Consider the following 19515-nt stretch of genomic DNA (forward strand, 5'->3'; position numbering starts at 1 on the left):
CTTAGCCAAACAAACTCAAGAATGGCGGAGTGAACAGGAGAAAGAGGGACCAGCTGACGTCAGGTGCAGCCTCTCACACATTGACCAAGTGAGAGAGGAGCAGAGACAGACTGCCAAGAGAAGCAATGACCTTAATCAAGAAAATCTAGAAGGCTTTTTTAAATCGTTGCTGTCTAAACCAACACACTTAATATGTTTCTGAAGGTGTGAAAAACTTCTGCTTCTATCAAGGTAGGATACAAGTGACAATCCTGAAGTAAAAGAGGATAGGTCTAGCTTAGATATTAGGAAGAAATTCTTTAGTCAGAGTGTGGGGAAGCCCTGGCACTGCTGCCAGAGAGCTGTGGGTGCTCCATCCCTGAAGCCAGGCTGGGTGGGACCTGGGCAGCTTGGTCTGGGGGGAAGCTTGGAACTGGATGGCATCTAAGGGACCTTAGAGCCCAAACCCTCCCATGAAAATTATTCTATCACCCTCTACATGCTGAGGAGATCAATTAAATCAAGTTTTTAATCTGTTTCAGCATTCCTACGCAGCTTTTTAGTGAATGAAAAGTCTTTAAATACAAAAAGCAAACTCATAAACCAAACCCTACAGTTAGAACACTGTGATATAATCTGCTTTTTGGTTTGTCTTCTTTTTCCTTCCCTGTTCTTTAGTTCTAGTAAATTACTAAACATAGCACAACAGAAACAATATCTGAGGTTGTTGGAAGTGTCACAGAAAACTGAAAATGGAGCTGAGAAATGGTTCTGTGTTTTTATCTATTTGGCCTCCCTGATGACATACCTAAAGATCAGCTGTTTCCAGAATGTAACCTATTGGCTAGCCTTATGGAATTAAGTTTAATTTGTTTCCTTAATTCCCCACTGTATTACGAGTTTAGATTAAGCTGCTTGTGAATACCTAAGAATAAACCATTCCGCTTTTACTATTTAATCTGTTTAATCACTTTGACAGGGACTGGTAAGACTGTTGGAAGGCAACAGCACAAATCTAATTCATTTTTGCCAGATATGTTACCTGGTTAAATGTTTCATTTCAGTAATATTCAAAATGAAGACACAGTCAAATAGGAATAAAAGGTGCATTTGTCCAGACTTTGGAAATACATTCTGGGATAATACACTCAAGAATATTAACAATTCTTGAGCAGTTCTCTTCAATTTTCATATCTATAATGCGAAAGTGGACAAGAAAAAGGAAGAAAATGCATTGTGCTTTTTCTATTAAAATATGAACTTCGTTGCTTTCCAGCATACCCAGGGGTTTTCTCTGTGGGTGTTTTCACACTCAGCTATTTTCAATCATATCAACCAAGGAAGCCTATTTTTCGAGAATTAAAAAAATAACAACAATTTAAAGAAACAATTTTATTTTTTTCCCCTTTTCTAGAAGTTATGAGTGAGTTACACAACAGTTATTAACTTTCCAGTTCTCAGCAAGAAGCCACAAATAAAATCAAGTGTTTATTTCATAAGTCTTGAGAAAATACGGACAATTTTTACGTGCAACCCATTCCATTACCAGCCTGGAGAGGTCTCATGATCTAATGGCCTGACTTCTTAAGAAGGGGTACTAAGAATACTCAGTTGTAACAAAAACACTGCACATAGGAAAGAAAGTTTAATGTACTTACTCTGTTCTCCAGTGCCAAAACTGGACTGTTGAGACTCCTAAGGGAACAAAAGATCACAGGAGTTTTTTCAAAGGGAATTTTAACATCTCAAAAATCATGCCATAATCAAGCTATTGTTCTGACTTTAAAGGATGGCACATATCCTTTAAAAAACAACAACAAAACAAAACCAACACCTACTCCCAAAGAAAACCAACATGCTAAAAACAAAACCCAGTGGTAACAACCAAACAGAAACAGGGAGCCCTTTCCTGGGCCCAAGCTGCCTTCCCCAGCAGTGACAGAGCAGCGAGTACATGGGAAGAGCATCCTTAGCTCATCTGTCCCACTGACCCATCTGTCCCTGCTTGCTTGCTTGGAAGATGGGCCACGTGCAGTTGTCATACACAGTACCTGAATCTCCAGAAACTGTGCAACTTCTGCAAACCCTATCTTCCCTTTCTCACCTTCATCCAAATCCTCATGTAACTGAGCAACGTGGCTGTATAAAAGCCAACAGACAGTGATAAATACCTGCCTTGATATACAGTGGATTTGCTGTCTATGAAACTAGCCTTGAAAGACAGAGCCTCGCCAATTCTAGCTCTGGCAAGATCTCTGTATTCCTGTTCCAGAAAACCCAATTCTGCCTCCTGAAACACAGTATGTTATCAAACACTTGAAATGTTAAAAAATAAATAAATAAACAAATAATCAGAGAGTATTGTGTTACTGAAAACCTACTTCTAAGCTAGTGTGCCATTTTAAAATAGGACCTTCCTGACCTCCTTTTAAAATGAGGACAACTGCTGACCTTACGCATAAAAACAGGGAATGTTTGAGTCAATTCACCAAGCTGATAGATGTACTCTGTGACAGTGAATTGCAGGGGTTTGGGGCACAGCTGTGCAGCAGTCTTCACAAACAGCCAGCTCAGTGACGTGATGCAATTTATAAATGCAGTTTCCAATTGTAACTTCATAAACACACAAAAGCTCTACATGGCAAGGCATACTTACATATATCTGACTTCCTTTAACATTTTTATTTCAAAAGTGGCAGCAGTTGAAATCATGACTTGAATGAGTATTGTCAGTGGAATGGAGAAAGAGTGCAATTTTCTCAAAAACAAAACCTCTTAGGGAACTTTAAGATGTTCCCAATGCCCTTCATCTTTACTGACTGAAAGAAGAGACATTAAAATCAACCTATGGTTAAACTGCAAAGTCAAGATCAAGTTGCAGAAGTCTTCTTACTTCAACAGAGAGCAAAAGCCGTACTCTCTTCAGAATACAAACTGATTCTTATCTTTCACACAGGTTCAATGAGTACAAGCATGATTCCTCAGTTTCCTTTTTCCTGTCAACTAAGACAAGTAGGTAAATACTTGATAAAAGTACCTGATAAAATGTAGGTAAAACCAAAAAAAAGACCCTACAGTAATCAAAATACCACATATGCAGAACGACTGCGCTGTGCTGAGCACAAGATGAGTAACTGGGACTGTTCTCATCAATGTACATACCATAAATTCTACAGAAAGTGTCTGCCTCAGTGCTTACCTCAGCCAGCTTCCTATTTCTAAGGCAGTATTCCAGTTAAGGGCACTTTAACGAGGTGTTATGCTTAAATGTGCAACTTCTTCCAAATAACTCACCATCTATTTTGCCTCTGAATACACGTCTCTCAGAAACTCAAAGATTAATAAAGAAATAAACAGAAATATATATTTTTTCAAGTCCAATTTCTTGAGAAAGAAGAAATTAAGAACATTTTGAAGGATGGAAATGCTTTTCACAAAAGCACAGCAGATTGCTGAAGTTAAGTGGAAGACACTTCAACAGGTAAGAAACCATTGCTTGGACTCTGACACAAAATGGTGATTAGAATGGTAGTCAGGTACATAATTCTTACCTGTCCATTTTTGGTTTGGCTGTGGTGAATAGGATCCATTTCCATTTAATATCTGACAACCCAGGTCAGACCTCACTTTTAATTCTCAGAATAAAGTTTCTGGATCACAAGGATCACAAGGGATCGACGCAACTGACTGCTGCCTTCACAACTACTACAGCACGGGACACTGAGCAAACCCAGAGACCAGTGCACCTCTTCAGAGATGTCTGCAGGTCACCGCTCAGGTACACAGACATAACAGCTGTCAGTGACATCACACTCCCTGTTCTATGATGGAAAGATTCCATCCAATAAGAAACAGCTGCATTTCTGAATATATTTTACAAACACACCAGTCCTCCTGCTCTGCAGTTTTTGACTGTGAACCCCTGGCTTTAAAGACTTACACAGGATGAAATTACAGAGCGTTAGGTGATGGGATAACATTTTTATCAAGAGTCAGGAATCTGTTTTTCACAGCACCCATAAAACTTTTTATGACCTATTTTCATGAAGTTTTATCTTCTGATTCAAAGACTTCCTGATAATTATAAGATATATTTATAGTAATGCAGACAGGCCCCAGTCAGGATTTTGGGTCCCTGCAAACACTTGCAGCACACAGGGAAAATGATCTTATGCCAGCAATCTTAGACATAAAATCCACCCATCCACCAAAACGAGCCTCATTTTCTACATGTAGGCAAAGTGTACCAGACTTCTGCACACAAGAGAAATGCTGTGAGATGCTGCAGCATATAACTTGTAATTAAATAGAAAGTTAAGGAGAATAAGATTTTCTAGAACAGTGTGGCTTGATTCAAGTAAACCAGCGCTGTGTTCAGCCTTCTGAATTCTGTTCCGGGTCTAGGCTGTACAAGCCTACGGCTCACTAACTTGCTGGAATTTGGAGAAATCACACTGCCAAGAATGACAGAGGGGAGAAGGCAGAGGAAATTACAGACTTTGGAAACAGAGAATTTGACAAAGTTCCATGGCTAAGATGTACGCACACAAAATAAATAGGCTGGCAGAAAGTTGAAAGGCTCAGGGCAGCCATAGATGGAATTTTTTCGCAAACTTTGTGAAGAAACAGAATCCAAGGTTGACAGATTCAGAAAGAAAAACACAGCCTCCCTTTTGTGTTCAGACGTCAACAAGGCTGTGCAATATTATGCAGTTCCTATCTGCAGCACAAAGGCCTTTGTATTTCTGCACACTTTCTTTCCCCCCCTGAATCAAACAGCCACAGAGAGAAGAACGTAGGCAACACAGGCTGCTGACACCAAAGCTGCCCATAGCTCTGGGCTACCCAGGCAGTGACAGTACCAGGACCATCCAACCTTCTGTCAGCCTGTGGCACTTTGGTGGATGTGCACTTACAACACACAGCCTGGAACATTTGGCCAAAAAGCAACCATGAGTTGTAGTCGGAGCCTTTTGGAAAGCTCCATTCACACACTGCTCTGAATTCTTAAATGTTGAAAAGCTGGATAACTTAAAAAGTAGTCTGTCTGTGTGCTTCAAACAAAGAAGTAACTAACAACTCTATTAAAATCTTTGATCAAATTTAAATGCAACTTTGCCCAGTTATCATTTTCTCATTTTATTTCATATGGCCAACAAAGTATCTGTGAAGAAGATTTATCCTTCAGCCTGGGAAGACACAAAAACACCCAGGACACAGAACTCTAAGAAAAGCATTATTTAAAGCATTGCTTTTTAGGGAGGCAGGTGAAAGGAAGCAAACTAAAATGTCAGCCATATCTATTTATCAAAGACTACCAAGGGCTGAATGAAAGAACTACCATTAGCAAATAAAAAACCACTTCTATGTGTTCTTCTGCATACAGGCCCCTTTAAAACTGCCCTCTTGATTGCACGTCAAATAGGATTTCCTATACAGAGGAGATTACCACTGTCTTAGCAGAGGCTGAGAAGACACCTGTTCATAGAAAATAATAACTAAATCCCTACAGGCAGAGAAGAGAAGGAAAAAGACCAAAATACTTTGCAATACTTCATACTTATTTTGACAGTTTACACTTATTTTGATAGAAAGAAAGCCAAATGAAAAGTGTCTATTGATGCCCAATCCATGCTTATTCTCTAAAAAATGAAGCCGTTGTTAAAATCTACACAGTCAATAGAGTTTTTAGTCCCATGCATTAGAAGGTGAAGGAAACAGGCAAGCAGCCACGCAAGTGAAAAATACTAATTAAATGGCCTGAAGATCCCTGTATCTTAAACCCCTACAAAGAGTCACAGTGACCCAATTCTCCCCAACCAACCACAGTAATGCAGTTCTTTCCCTCCCTCTGCTCATCTTTTTCTCCCTCAAATTTCCTCTTTCCCCTGAGAGGCAGATGAATTACAGCTGACTTCAAATAAATGGATCAATCACTTCACAAACTCAGTTCTGTTATTTTCTTATATTCCAATTCTCATTCTGGGCAAAGAAAGTGGATTTATTTAATCTGCAGCCAAATTCTAGGCCTTCAGCCAAGTTTCAACAGGGATTTTAAGTAGTACTTCTGTACAGCACCACTTAAATTGACCAAGAATAGTTGAAACACTAACCAGTGCTTCAAAGAATGTATAGGTGAGCTGCATGGAAGACTTTAAGAACTGTAGACATTGTCACCTTAAAGTCTATAATGTATTGGTCAGACAACGCTTTACTTAGCAGTAAAATAACATCAGCTCAACCTCACCACTCAGTTATGTAATTTTTAATTGGTATTTATACTGGAATAACTTGTTGCCAACACAGTTATAGGGGTTCTTTCCTGAAAAACCAGTTGGGGTTTTTTCTGTTGTTTCTTTTTTGCCCTTCAAATCAGTTTTACTGTATCCCAACCAGCTTTAGTTAGCTTCATACTTGTAGGTTTTAGTTATCAGGCACAGCAAACAGAAGGGAAGACAGGAATCAAAAAACTCGCAACTTCCCTCCTGAGGGAGAAAAGTCTTCAGCTGCAATGTTTGACCTCCCGCAAACAAAACAGAGATAAGGGAATGGCTTTGTTTTCAAAGTGAGTTTTGAACTGTATAATGAAAACCTTCAATGGTACCACTTAATGACCACTGCAGCAGAAGCAGAAAAAAGGTTTTTTCAAAAAATAAATTATCTTGTCTCATTATCCCTTTCCTCCCTTGAAAATAGTCCCTGCTTCATAAGTATTAGCATAAATCTGCCTATGGAGATGATTAGTAACTAACTGTCCATCCTTAGTTTCAATACTTGCTTAAATGCTGGTTAAGGTGACAACTGGGACCTGAAAAGATTTCAGATATAAACAGATTTGTAGCACATATTTCCCTACAATTTCCACTACAAAACAAAAAAACACATTTGTACAAATGGCAGAAACTCACAACTTTGTACGGTTCAGCAAAGAGAGGAGAGTTGGGTGGAAAGGCTTCTTCACCCTGCTGGATTTCTTGATTTCGCCTTTCCCTTTCTTTCATACGCAGCACATTTCGGTCTTCACGGTTCATGTTGCTGCAAAAAACAACCAACAATTCCCTGGTCACAGAAGGAAAGAGGAGGATGGAAGCACACCCTGTTCTGCAAGAGATCCCAGGCAAGAACCCCCCGCTGACTGCAGCTCCTCAAAACTGAAAAGAAGTTTGTCCAGCTTAAAACATTTCACATTTAGAGCAGCTATAACCTACAATCTGTTCCTGACAGGGACAGTTTATGCACTTAAATAAATAAATCACAGAGTCCTCAGGCAAACAACTGGAAGTTGGAGCCTTCAGCTCTGTTGGCACTGCGATGCAGCAGTCAGGAGTTGTCCAGGCTCCAGGAAATCCAGAAGGATCGGCCCCTCTGGTAGCCCAACAGACAGCACACATTACAGTGCTCTACTGCAAAAATGTAGATCAAAAACATAGAAATCTCACATATTACAAATCTTCCTTGGAAGCCTGGCCTTGCTGCTTGCATTAACAGCAACGTGTCAAATTGCAGAAATGCAAAATCCACAAACAAGTCAGCAATGATTTCCTTTGAGGTTCATAAAGCACCAGGACTTACAGGAGTAAACAAAATAAGGTATAAATAAGGTCTCTAACTCTTTTTTGTACGTGTCATGCTGTACTTTGCATTAAGAGATTTATAAAAGTGGCTTCTTGATCTACAAAATGATGGTAGGTGCATCCAGAACATAAATACTATTCCAATTTAAGTGTAAAATGAAAAAGGTGTCTGCTCAGAAAGTCATTATTTCATATTTTCAGACAGCTGCCTGATTATTAGAAATACAGCATCATAATCCTGCCACAGAGCTCATCTGAAAGCTCTATGAAACCAGCTGTTCCATTCTGGGCACAACTTCCACCTACCACTCAGCTTTTAAAAAAACATTATTTGTGCTTTTCACCTTAAAATCATTTGAGCCTTTCACTGCAGCTTCTTACTCACTTGGCTTCATTTTTTCCTACTGCTCTGCCCACAGGCACATCAAAACCAGAAGAAATCCCCGGTGTAAGTTTAAATGTGTGATGCTTTAGGGTGTGAGTTTGTTGCATTTCCCTGAGATACCTGCACTGTAAGCAAGCAAAAAGCATCAGCATCATCCAACGTGATGCTGACATCGAGCCTAGGAATGTGCTAACTTTTAACGTACATATGAAAATCACTTCTTCTCTAATTGTGCTAAAATCAGTTGAACTCATGCAACTGCAAGTGAATGCAAGTCTGCCAGCTGAGGGAGGGCCCTGCACGCTGCAATGCAGCCAAGCTACAAACTACAACCAATGTTCACAGTGATGGCAGAACGTAAACCTGCCTTGAAAGTTGGAGGTATAAACAGCTTTTTCTTTTTTCCTCCTTCAGATTTCTTGTATATCCAAGACTTAAACAGCAACAAATGTCAGACTTAATCACAGATAGTGACCTGTTAAAGCCAACCATTAGGATCTATGCCATTTTACTATCAAAGGCAAAATGTTTGGCAGGGAACAGAGTATCTACACCTACCTGTGGGTAGTTCATTCAATAAAAAGCACTAAGATAATGAATCATATGCAGCTATCCCTTTAGAAGATAATTACACTTTACAAGTAGAGAGTTACACTTTAACACGAGGATCTTCACTGAGCATCACCTTTCAAAACTGTATCAACATCTGTTGAAAAAAACAAGTGTACTATACAAAGATATAAAAACAAATATAAAGGGAGTTACAGTGCTATTTGAGTATAAGAGTAAAAAGGTCAAAAGAGTCAAAACAGTTTAAATCTGCTCTCCACTAAATATCCCAAGACAGACGGAAAATTTGATTTAATATGCTGTTACCCTTTTTTTCCTCCCAGTACATTTCACTTGGGTCTCTCAATATGCATTATGCTACATTTATATTCCTAGTTAAAGAGTCATAACTTCTTCAGAGCGAAGAAGCAGCAAATGCCTGCCATGAATCTGTGCAATGAAGTGCTCCTTAAAAAATCAAAAATGCATGAAATGATCCAGAGCTGAAAGCTGAAAATCATCCATGCCCACCTTCAAAATTACCATTGTGTTTACAAATGTCATAGGAGAATATGATTTTAGTTCCCAGGATTTCCTGTCTTCACAATGAGAAAAATATCTGATATTTAGCCAAGACTTTGTCTTGAGGCTTGTATACAGAGTCATGTCCACAGCATGTGAACATTTGGGTGAACACTTCCAAGGCACAGCACGCATGCCAGTGCAGCTAAGTGCTTCTACCCTGACCTGGCCTCTGCTATCCTGATGAATTTTCATTCAGTGAAATGAAGTAGGATTCTTGGGGTGGGACATCGCAACTGCTTAACTGCACACAAAAACACTCTGTAACAGCATAAAGGAACATGAAGCTGTACTTAACCTTTTTAAGTGGGCTTTTCCTGCAGCCATATTTCTCATAAAGTACAAAGAGGAGAGTAAGCCATACCCTTTATCCTTTTCTGCATGTACAGCACCACACCACCTAAAGCAAAACACTGCTAAATACGTATTAATTCACATGGTAATATAGAGTGAATAAGATGGAAGTACAAAGATAGTAGGACTCTTCTGTTACCTACAGCACTCTGCTAGCTGAGTGTTTTCCTGGGAAACAACCAACTGAATACCTGTAGAAAATTATATTCTGAATCTTTCCTTTTGTGGACCCTCCTTAAATGAATGGAATTTCAGACTTAAACCCTATAAAACTGCAGAATTAAAATTGAAAAACTAGGACCTTAACATTTCTGTGCAAATCAAGATGAATCTGAACATTTGTAAAACATGACCATCTTCGGAAATGAGAAATGTCTTTGGATATTTATTATGCCACAATTTAAAAACATTCTGAAATCTCAGTAGCTTGGGCCTGAGTTAGCTCCCAGTCAGATGGAAAGATTTTGTTTAAAGCTGTAAATCCTTCTAATGGTATTTAACTGTTTGAGTCATTGGAGAATTTCCTGTCGGAGTGACAAAGTGCGTAAATAAAAACTAAAGCATCTGAAATATCAAAGAGATCACAGACACCTTTGGCTTCAGTCTATAGGAAAAAGCTCAATTGCCTCATCTCAGTGCAGCGCCCAGCACACAACATCAGGGCAGAACACCAGACAGAGAAAGCTTTTTTGTGTGTGTTTACACAAACAAACCCAGTAGGGAGTGTAACTGACTAGGACAGTTTTCAAGATCCCTTCACAAAAGCGATCCCAGAAATGCCAAAAAGTGTAGCACATATTTAGTCTGAGACTGAATTGAGGAAAAAGCAATCACTTCTTTCAGGTGAACACTCCAAAGCTAATGGGAATGCCTTATTATAAACGCCAAGGCAACTTTTAAAGATTGAAAATTAGAACTAGAAGTTATTTTTGCTGTTGTAGGTGTCACGGAGTTCTCTCTAGAGCTCACTCCGGGACAGTGGGCACAAACCCGGGGCAGCAGGAACAAAAGCCCCCCCCCTTTTCTCTAGCGGCAGTGCGGCGTGGCCCGGCCCGGCCCGGCCACGTGCGTTTAGGGAGACAGGGAAGGGAAGGGAGATTACGATTAGGTCTAACAAAAAATGAGGGAGAAAAAAAGGTGATCTGAGAACGAATGGCAGTTTAATAACCTAATAATGCTAAACAAACAACAAGAGAGTATCAACAAAGAGAATACCAAGTCCCCAATCTCACCGGTGGAGCTGTGGAAGGCAGGAAGCTCTGACCACGTTGTCTCCTCGCAGGGAGCCGGTCCAGCAACGCCGTCCCCTTCCTCACTTCCCTTCCGGTGCCCCACCCCATATGCCCATTAAGGCAGCCCACAGAAAAAAAAACTTGTCCCCTTTACTCCCATTATTAGCATGGTGTTCTGATGTGGAATACCAACACCAACCAAATTGCAAAACCATAACATTCCACCCCTTATTACACATCATCACATCATGCCTAACTTTTATCAACATATAAACAGAACAATAGTTAACATGCATTACATATGTACATACAGATATATATATATATATATATATACACACATGGAATCACAGGCTGCACTCCCCCAGCATCAAATTTCCCTGTGGCACACACTGAACATCCCCATCCTTCTGCATCACCCACCAGGTGCACCCAGGTCCCTGTGCAAAGACAGTTCCACGGAGGGGCCTCCCCTTTCCAGAGGCTGGAAGGACCCAAACCGCTTTTCCCAGCATATTCTTTACATGCACCACAGGAACCTTGTCTCCCTCCACGGTACGCAGGGAGTTGGACTGTGTAGCACCGTCTCGGTTGGCTGATCCTCGGGTGTTTACCAGCCAGGTGGCTTCTGCTAGATGTTTCTCCCAGTTCTTAAATGTTCCACCACCCATCGCTTTCAGCGTGGTTTTCAGCAAACCATTGTGGCGCTCGATCTTACCAGCGGCTGGTGCGTGATAGGGGATGTGATAGATCCACTCGATGCCATGTTCTTTGGCCCAAGTGCTCACCAGTGAATTTTTGAAATGAGTCCCATTGTCTGATTCGATCCTCTCTGGGGTGCCATGTCGCCACAAGATTTGTGTCTCTAGGCCTAATATGGTGTTTCTGGCAGTAGCATGGGGTACCGCATATGTCTCAAGCCACCCGGTGGTTACCTCCACCATGGTGAGTACATAATGCTTATCATTACGAGTCTTTGGCAGGGTGATATAATCAATCTGCCATGCCTCCCCATATTTATACTTTTCCCATCGCCCTTCCCCCCAGAGAGGTCTCATCCTCTTGGCCTGTTTGATCATGGCACAGGTGTCACAATCATGGATGATCTGCGCAATAGCGTCCATAGTTATGTCCACCCCTCGGTCTCTAGCCCACTTATGTGTTCCATCTCTGCCAGTCTCTACCAGTGAGGCTTATCTCGGCCTCCAACACAGACAGTTCCTGCGAACCCCCAGTCACCCCATGTATATGTATCCGTTCTGTCCCTTTGAAACCTGAGGGTATCAGAGTGCACTGTGCACCAGTATCCACCAGTGCTTTATATTTTTGTGGTTCTGATGTGCCAGGCCACTGAATCCACACAGTCCAATACACTCTATTATCCCTCTCCTCCCCCTGGCTGAGGGCAGGGCCCCTCTATTGGTTGTCTGCAGCGGTAGAGGCAACCTCAGTAGTGGCTGACCTCTTTTGTAATTTTCTTACCCGTGCTCGCAGTACAAAATTGGGTTCGTCATGCCACTTCTTCATATCCTCTCCATGGTCATGCAGGTAGTTCCACATGGCACCACGTGACATAGGCTCACTGCAGTCCTTCACTCGGACAGGTGTGCGTTTGCGTCTGACGGCTGAGACTGCCACAGGTTCACTGTGGTTCCTTGCCGCAGACCAGCTCTTCTGCATGTTGTCCTGTCTTCTCTCCATTTGGTCCATTCTATCCACCATTTTACAGATGGCTGCGATGGTGGTACGGTGTGGCAGTAGTGAGTATTCGATATTTTGCAGTGAAAGGATGAGCTCAAAAATTTCAGGTCTCCTATCCAGCTCATCATACCTGTTAGAGTTCGTTAATAGTACACTGGAATACTTCCCTGGTGCTGACCGTATGAGTTTCTTGCATATTTCCGGAGTACCGCTCACCTTTTCTGGGTCATGGTAATCCTCTGGGTACCCAGGGACAAACGTGGGATCGAACAGCATTTCTGCCACAGCCATTTCTCTCAGGTACTGGATACCTTCCTCAGCTGTACTCCATTTTTCCAGTACAGGCTCCAAATCACTTTTGAGAAGACAGGTTGCCTTTACAGCTGATAGAATCCTCTCCCCGAGATTGGCGACTCCATCAAGACATCTGCTGATCCCTCTATCAATAGATGAGTCTCGAGCAATGTTTCCTAATTGACGAGCCTCATCGCAGCTTAGGGACATGCAGGCAGCCCCATTGTCCCAACACCGGAGCAGCCAAGTGACAAGGCGTTCACCTGGGAGTCGGGCAAACTCCTTTCTCGCACTTTGGATTTCAGTAATTTTCAGAGGTTTACGAGTAGAGGAAGCAGTGACTTTTCCCTCATCATCACTATCTTCTCCGCGTCTGTTAGTCTTCTGGGTTGCCTTTCTCAGTGGTTTTGGGGAGGGTCCCTCACCACGATCTTCCTCTACTTCCTCCATCTGTTCCAGACGTGAGGGCACACGCTCCCATCTCTGGCCTTCATCGTCACTATCTTCTCCATGTCTGTTAGTCTTCTGAGTTGCCTTCCTTGGTGGTTTTGGGGAGGGTCCCTCGCCCGGATCTTCCTCTACTTCCTCCATCCGTTCCAGACGTGAGGACACACGTTCCCATCTCTGGCCTTCCACTGGGGCGACTGACACTGATGCTGGTGCTTCCTGTGGTCGGCTGGGATTAACTTGTTGCCTTCCCCTTAGGATTTGGATCTCATTCTCGAGACTCTCTATCTTTTTCATAAGCCATTCGTTCTGAGATCCCCCTGATCTCCCACACTCACTCAGGGGTTTTATTAATTTCCCATGGTCCCTCTGGTGTTCAGGGGTGAGATTACCTGATACTGGGGGTCCCGATGCTTCTGGCCCTTTCCCTGAGTCTCTCTGCACTATTCTTTGCAAGTCTCTCTGCAATTTATAGTAAACTACTACAATCAGAGAGACTAACAACACAGTATTCCAATTGACACCCCAGTCATACTTAAGGAATTCAGAGCATTCGTGAGCCAGTTCAAGCACGGTGCCTGTGATGTTCGTTAGTCTGGAAGGGAGCCAGGCAGATATCTCTATCCCTGCCAGCCATCGGCTTAATAAATCTACCCCTACCCCCAACATCAGGAAGTCCTTAAGCCAGGACCACAGGAACCTACAGACTATCAGTCCTACATACAGGGCTGCTGAAAAAAAACACCTAATTACTGCCCAAAACATTGCCCAGAGCTCTGCCTGCATCCTCCACCAAAAATGTCACGGAGTTCTCTCTAGAGCTCACTCCGGGACAGTGGGCACAAACCCGGGGCAGCAGGAACAAAAGCCCCCCCCCTTTTCTCTAGCGGCAGTGCGGCGTGGCCCGGCCCGGCCCGGCCACGTGCGTTTAGGGAGACGGGGAAGGGAAGGGAGATTGCGATTAGGTCTAACAAAAAATAAGGGAGAAAAAAGGTGATCTGAGAAAGAATGGCAGTTTAATAACCTAATAATGCTAAACAAACAACAAGAGAGTATCAACAAAGAGAATACCAAGTCCCCAATCTCACCGATGGAGCTGTGGAAGGCAGGAAGCTCTGACCACGTTGTCTCCTCGCAGGGAGCCGCGCCAGCAACGCTGTCCCCTTCCTCACTTCCCTTCCGGTGCCCCTCCCCACATGAACATTTGAGGCAGTTCACAGAGAAAAAAAAAACTTGTCCCCTTTACTCCCATTATTAGGCATGGTGTTCTGATGTGGAATACCAACACCAACCAAATTGCAAAACCATAACATAAGGAAACAAACATTTGGGGAATGGCAGAATGGGGTAAAATTTACCGTCACGTCAAGAAAGTTGAAATTTCACTCTCATGTTCTTGGTGTGGTTTCTGCTATAATTATTTGGACTAATTAAGCTTTTCCCTGACGAAAGCCTAGAAGTATATCACAAGAAGGACCAACTTACCCATGACCTTTTATTTGTCTTACTCAAGCATCTCCTCCTGACCAAAACTGACAATAAAATATTCAGCCAGACTACAGGTTTGAGCAGCTGAGTTGTTTCTAGGATCTCCTGCAATCATAAGCTTGTAACACACACTTGTCTTTTGACTAAGTGTCTTTTACAGTGCAGTAAAACAACAGGTTTTCACATGGCTATTCCTCATTTACCTTGCTCTGAACTCATTCACAAACCATGCGGGATCAGTCCAGGGAGAAGGGGAGGAGAGGGGAAGGGAAAGGGGAAGTCCACTGTTCTCTAAAATCAGGCTTCTTAGCCTAAAGCTCAACAGCAAATAGCAGTCCACTTCCCCACATTGCTAGACTCCGAGCATTTAAAGAACATCAGCTGACCTCATTATGAGCTCTAACATAGCCAAAGGAATTCACATATTCAAATATTCTCTTGAGTGATGAGAAATATGGAGCATAACTTCAGACTTCTGCTGTTAAACTCTCACTTCTATCATCAACCAGGGTAAGAGTCCAATGCCGTTTTAGATGGAGGACTCATATTTTAAATAATTTATCTCATTAAGGCTTGGATTCCCTACTACAATTAGCTAAATTCCAGTTTGGATCATGCTTCACCTTGGATCACTTAGGGCTTCAGCCACTTAATGGAACTAACTCAGTTTGTCTATAGAGAAGCTGTTTTCTATAGCAACAATAAGCTGGGATTGCAACTGGATGTCGGGAAAGCACAAATCCCGCAGTTATCCTGCACCAACATCCTCTCCTTCCATCAGAACAGCAAGTTTTTAAACCAGACTCATGCAAGCTTGCATGACACACCTTGTGCAAAACTGTTGGCAGCCATCAGGACAGCCAGTTGCTTCCTGTATAGACACTGTTCCATCAGTTTGGGTTTTTTGCCTCGCTAGAACAACATCCAGTGGTGAAAACTCACACAGCTGAAGCAACCACGCTGATATACTGCAGTCACTGGAGGTGCTCAAGAGCCACGGGTATGTGGCACTGGGGACATGGTTAGTAAGTACAGTGAGGGTGGGCTGGGTTGGGCTCAGCTATCTCAGTGGTCTTTTCCAGCCTTGGGTGCAACTTGTAAGAGGGAATGAAGCAGTAAACTGCACAGCACTGAGCTGCATTCTTCCGACATGTGGTATCAATGAAGTGCTGTATTTCCCTATCTTCTCTGGAACTATTATTCATCTAACCTAACTGAAACAGTAAGCCTGAACCTAGATATAAATCAGGATCATAGTCACCCGTGGTTCCTTATATATTCAGAAATACACTCTAGAGGGTAATTCAGTGCATCTAGAAATTCAAGTAGTCTCTGAAGGTCTTTGTATTTTCCAATGTCTGTTGGCCGCAGAAGTATGTGAAGTGCTGCACATGGCCCAACGATCAGCACTGACAGTCAGCTGCAAGTTAATATCTGCGGGTTGTTTGGTTTGTTTGCTTGTCTGTTTTATTTCCTACAACCATTCAGTTTGGAGAAAAGATGAGCAACTGCCAATAGAAGTGATAAGTGCACATTTTGGGACACAGAAGCAGAATTTTGTGACAACAGTCAGCACGGAATATGTTGATGATGAAGTTGTCCTAACAGTGCATGCCAGTGATTTGACAAACCCTGCTCGGTATGACACAGTTTGTCTTCAATTTTTGGTATCTTTGATTCCCAGTTGGCTCTTAGGCAAAAAAAAAAAAGCCACCCAAACAACCTAGTCCTCATCTCATCCTTCCCATTCAGCTGCTGCCTCACAGAAGGGGTAAAATAAAAACTCTCTTGGACTAGCAGAGAGATTTACAATGGAGTAACTTAAGTAAGGATGGGAGACTGAAGGTGTTGGGGAAGACATCCAGGCTTTAGCTACAGGGCATGCATGCAGAATCACAAAACAAAGGCCAGTCAGAGAAATCAGAGCTTCGTCAGAATTAATGGGGTTGTTTCTACATGCTCACCCTATCTGCCAGTGTAAAACCTTCCAGTGAAAAAAAAGAAAGCTACAGATGGGTGGGGAGAATTGTTGGTGAAATTATTTGTGATATTTTTTGCTAATAATATGCTTAAAGTCCTGGAGCAAGACTTAAAGTTAAGCAACTCACTCTATGTAAGTAGACTTACAGAAGGGAACCATAAAGCTTATGGAAGGGAACTGTCAAGCTAATCCACAGCTAAAACAGAGTAGAGACGAATTGCAGGAGCTTGTTTACTTCGCAGAAGTGTGAGCTTTAACCTCTGCTGAGCTCCTAGTACAAAAGTCTGAACCAATGCAACAAACCAACCCGTCCATGTTGTACAAAAGAATGTACTGACACCACCAGAACACAAAATTCTACGGCTGAAAATACCCGCAAAAATCATCCAGCCCTTCTCCATTGCTCCAGGACATGCTCAGCTCTTTGTGCCCCAGATATTTCACTAACCTTTTCTGAAACCCACCGTGAAGGCTTCAAAGCCCCTCCAAATGACTTATCCACTCATCCAACCATTAAAAAGCTTTTCTGTTGTAGAACTTGCATCTTTGTCATTGCAATTGAAGTCCCTTATTTCTGCACAGAGAACAGATTGTTTGCTTCCACTTTCTAAAAGCCTTTTATATACTCAAAGCCTGCTATCATATTATATATGAGCACCTTCAAAGAGCCAACAGAGTCAATGATTTCATTGGAAGCATCAGATTTTATGACTCGCAGGAAGTGATCACCATAACTCACACTCACATCTCCTGCCTGTAGAGGAGATCCTCCTTGCATCTACAAAGATGCAAGAAGAAAAGAGGCAAAGAAGGGGTAAAATAAATCCCATCTTACATTTGGGATGCTTAATTCCAGCCTTGAAGGCTGATTTGCCCACTTAACAGCTGTGCTCTTCAGAAGCAGTTGTTCCACAGTTATTTAGAGAGAAAGACAAGTTTTGTACTTGGTTCTTAACACAGAGAACAGCATAAACACACAGATGAACTCAGCTTTGCAGTGTTGTAATGGCTGATGAGGGAAGCCAAGGATCCTTCCACACTGTCAGCCTTCATTTCCAGAGACATACCTTTGGGGGTGATGGTAATGCTGCTCTTGTCATCTCTGGACTCACACAAGTACTCTCCCTCATCCTCAGCCTGGACCCCTGTTATTGTCAGGGTTCTTCTGACCCCTTCCTCATCAATCTGGAAACGTTTGCTGAGTTTGATCTCAACTGCATTCCTGCGCCACACCACGTTCCCTTTGACATGGCTCACTTCCTCTTCCTCTAAGCCACATAAACAGCTGCTTAGTGCTCCCAAAGCGAATGCTCACCAGTTGTTTCCAGCTCGAAGGTCATCTTCTGGCCAGCAGCCTCGCAGATGTATTCTCCAGCATCTTTCTTCTCCAGCTGCTCCACAACCAGACGCCGTGTTTTGCCCACAGATTCCATTCTGAACTTTCTGGAGGAGGCAAGCAGTCTTCCATCCTTGAACCATTTTACTCCAGTTGGATCCTGTGCTACTTCACAGCTGAGGGAGGCGCTTGCTGCCAGGGCAGCACTCACCTCTTTCTGCACCTGCTCCTGGTTTATAAACACAGGTTTTGGCTCTGAGGGAAGAAAAGAAAAAGTATTGACTGAGGGACTGAAATGAGACCATCTTGCAGGTCTGTATGTACAGGTTGGAACAGGTTTAGGTTACCACTTGTGCCCAAACTAATAGCCTTCATAGAGAATATCAGCTCTTCTGTTGAAACAAAGTGTCAAATCTAGGCAAGAAAGAACCTAGGAACTGAAGGAACCAAGAGGGTCCTTGAACACCAGTCCCATGGTTGCAAGTCACTATGCAAACATATTGAACCCAAAAGAACATCTGTCCTGCAGGCAACCAAAATCTGAGTTTCTTTTACTTAAGACCCACTGTGAAACATCAAAACACATAAACATGTGATAGTCAGACCACTGGCTGCCTTTTCATGACCCAGAACAGTACTCCTGGCTTCCTGAACAGACTCCTCATGGCCTCTACCATTGCCACAACTGTGACTGTCAAAGGCACAAAGGAAATATGCTCACCAACGCAGTCCTTTCTTCTTTGTGTGTGATTTGCAGATATCTATCTTACTTTGAGCTCTGGGAATAGTCAGCTCTACCAGGTCTCTTATTGTGAGTAGCAGACTCACCTATCCAGATGCAGCCTCCAACATAAAGGCATAGTAAAAAGGCAGTGTACTACTAGGAGAAGTTCCTGCTTCTCCTGCCATGAAAGGCTGCACGTACAACATGCACTCCAGCCTCACTGCACATACTTATCTTAGTCAAATGTTTAGGTGAACAAGAATTACAGTTTGGGATCTCAGGCACAGGAGAGATTTGAATAATATCTTGAATATTGCTTCCATTGTACATATATCAGTAATTATTATTCTACAGACAGACTGAAACAGGTCTTTGTGCCATATTAAACCAAATACTTTCTACAAACCCAGGCAATCAAGTCTAGGGAAAAAACCTCAGCACAGACTACTGCAACTGGATCACTGTATAATAGAAACTAGATTTTACTTTACTGTTCTCTGCTGTATTTCAGACAACACCTGTCTTACCTGTGACATGAATCTTGAAGGTGAGTTTCTGGCCAGCAGCCTCGCAGCTGTACTCCCCTGCATCTTTCTTCTCCACCTGGCTCACCACCAGCCGACGCTGTTTGCCCTCTGACTCCACCCTGAACTTCTTGCTCGAGGTGATCAGTTTCCCCTCCTTGTACCACTTCACCTCCGTCTTCTCCTGGGCCACCTCGCAGCTCAGTGTGGCATTTTCTGTTGGTGCAGCCTTCACCTCCTTCTGCACCTTCTGCTTGTTGATAAAGGCATTTTCTTCTTCTGGAATTTAAGGCAAATGGGCACATTTAAGACATGAATCTTTTCTACACAGCCTTCCCCAAATGCCCAAATTAGTCTTTGGACTG

The 19515-nt window shown here is 42.6% G+C and overlaps 1 protein-coding gene across 2 annotated transcripts in view; it reads right to left on the reverse strand.

Annotated features, from left to right (window-relative positions):
• Positions 1-17719, reverse strand: part of LOC146755302 (AF4/FMR2 family member 4-like) — a 36966-nt gene extending 19247 nt beyond the window's left edge. The window contains exons 1-3 of one of the 2 annotated variants that reach the window (XM_085525713.1): positions 17634-17719; positions 6888-7014; positions 1638-1674 (exon numbers count right to left, since the gene is read on the reverse strand). In XM_085525713.1, coding sequence (XP_085381839.1) covers positions 1638-1674; positions 6888-7010 — 160 coding nt within the window. In that variant the 5' untranslated portion in view covers positions 7011-7014; positions 17634-17719. Of the gene's footprint in view, positions 1-1637; positions 1675-3530; positions 3766-6887; positions 7015-17633 lie in introns of those variants that run through there. The other variant, XM_085525714.1, reaches the window with a different exon arrangement.
• Between the last annotated feature and the right edge of the window lie 1796 nt (positions 17720-19515).

Source organism: Coturnix japonica, chromosome 33 (assembly GCF_054131305.1).
Source record: "Coturnix japonica strain WE chromosome 33, WE-NBRP24, whole genome shotgun sequence".
NCBI lineage: Eukaryota > Metazoa > Chordata > Aves > Galliformes > Phasianidae > Coturnix > Coturnix japonica.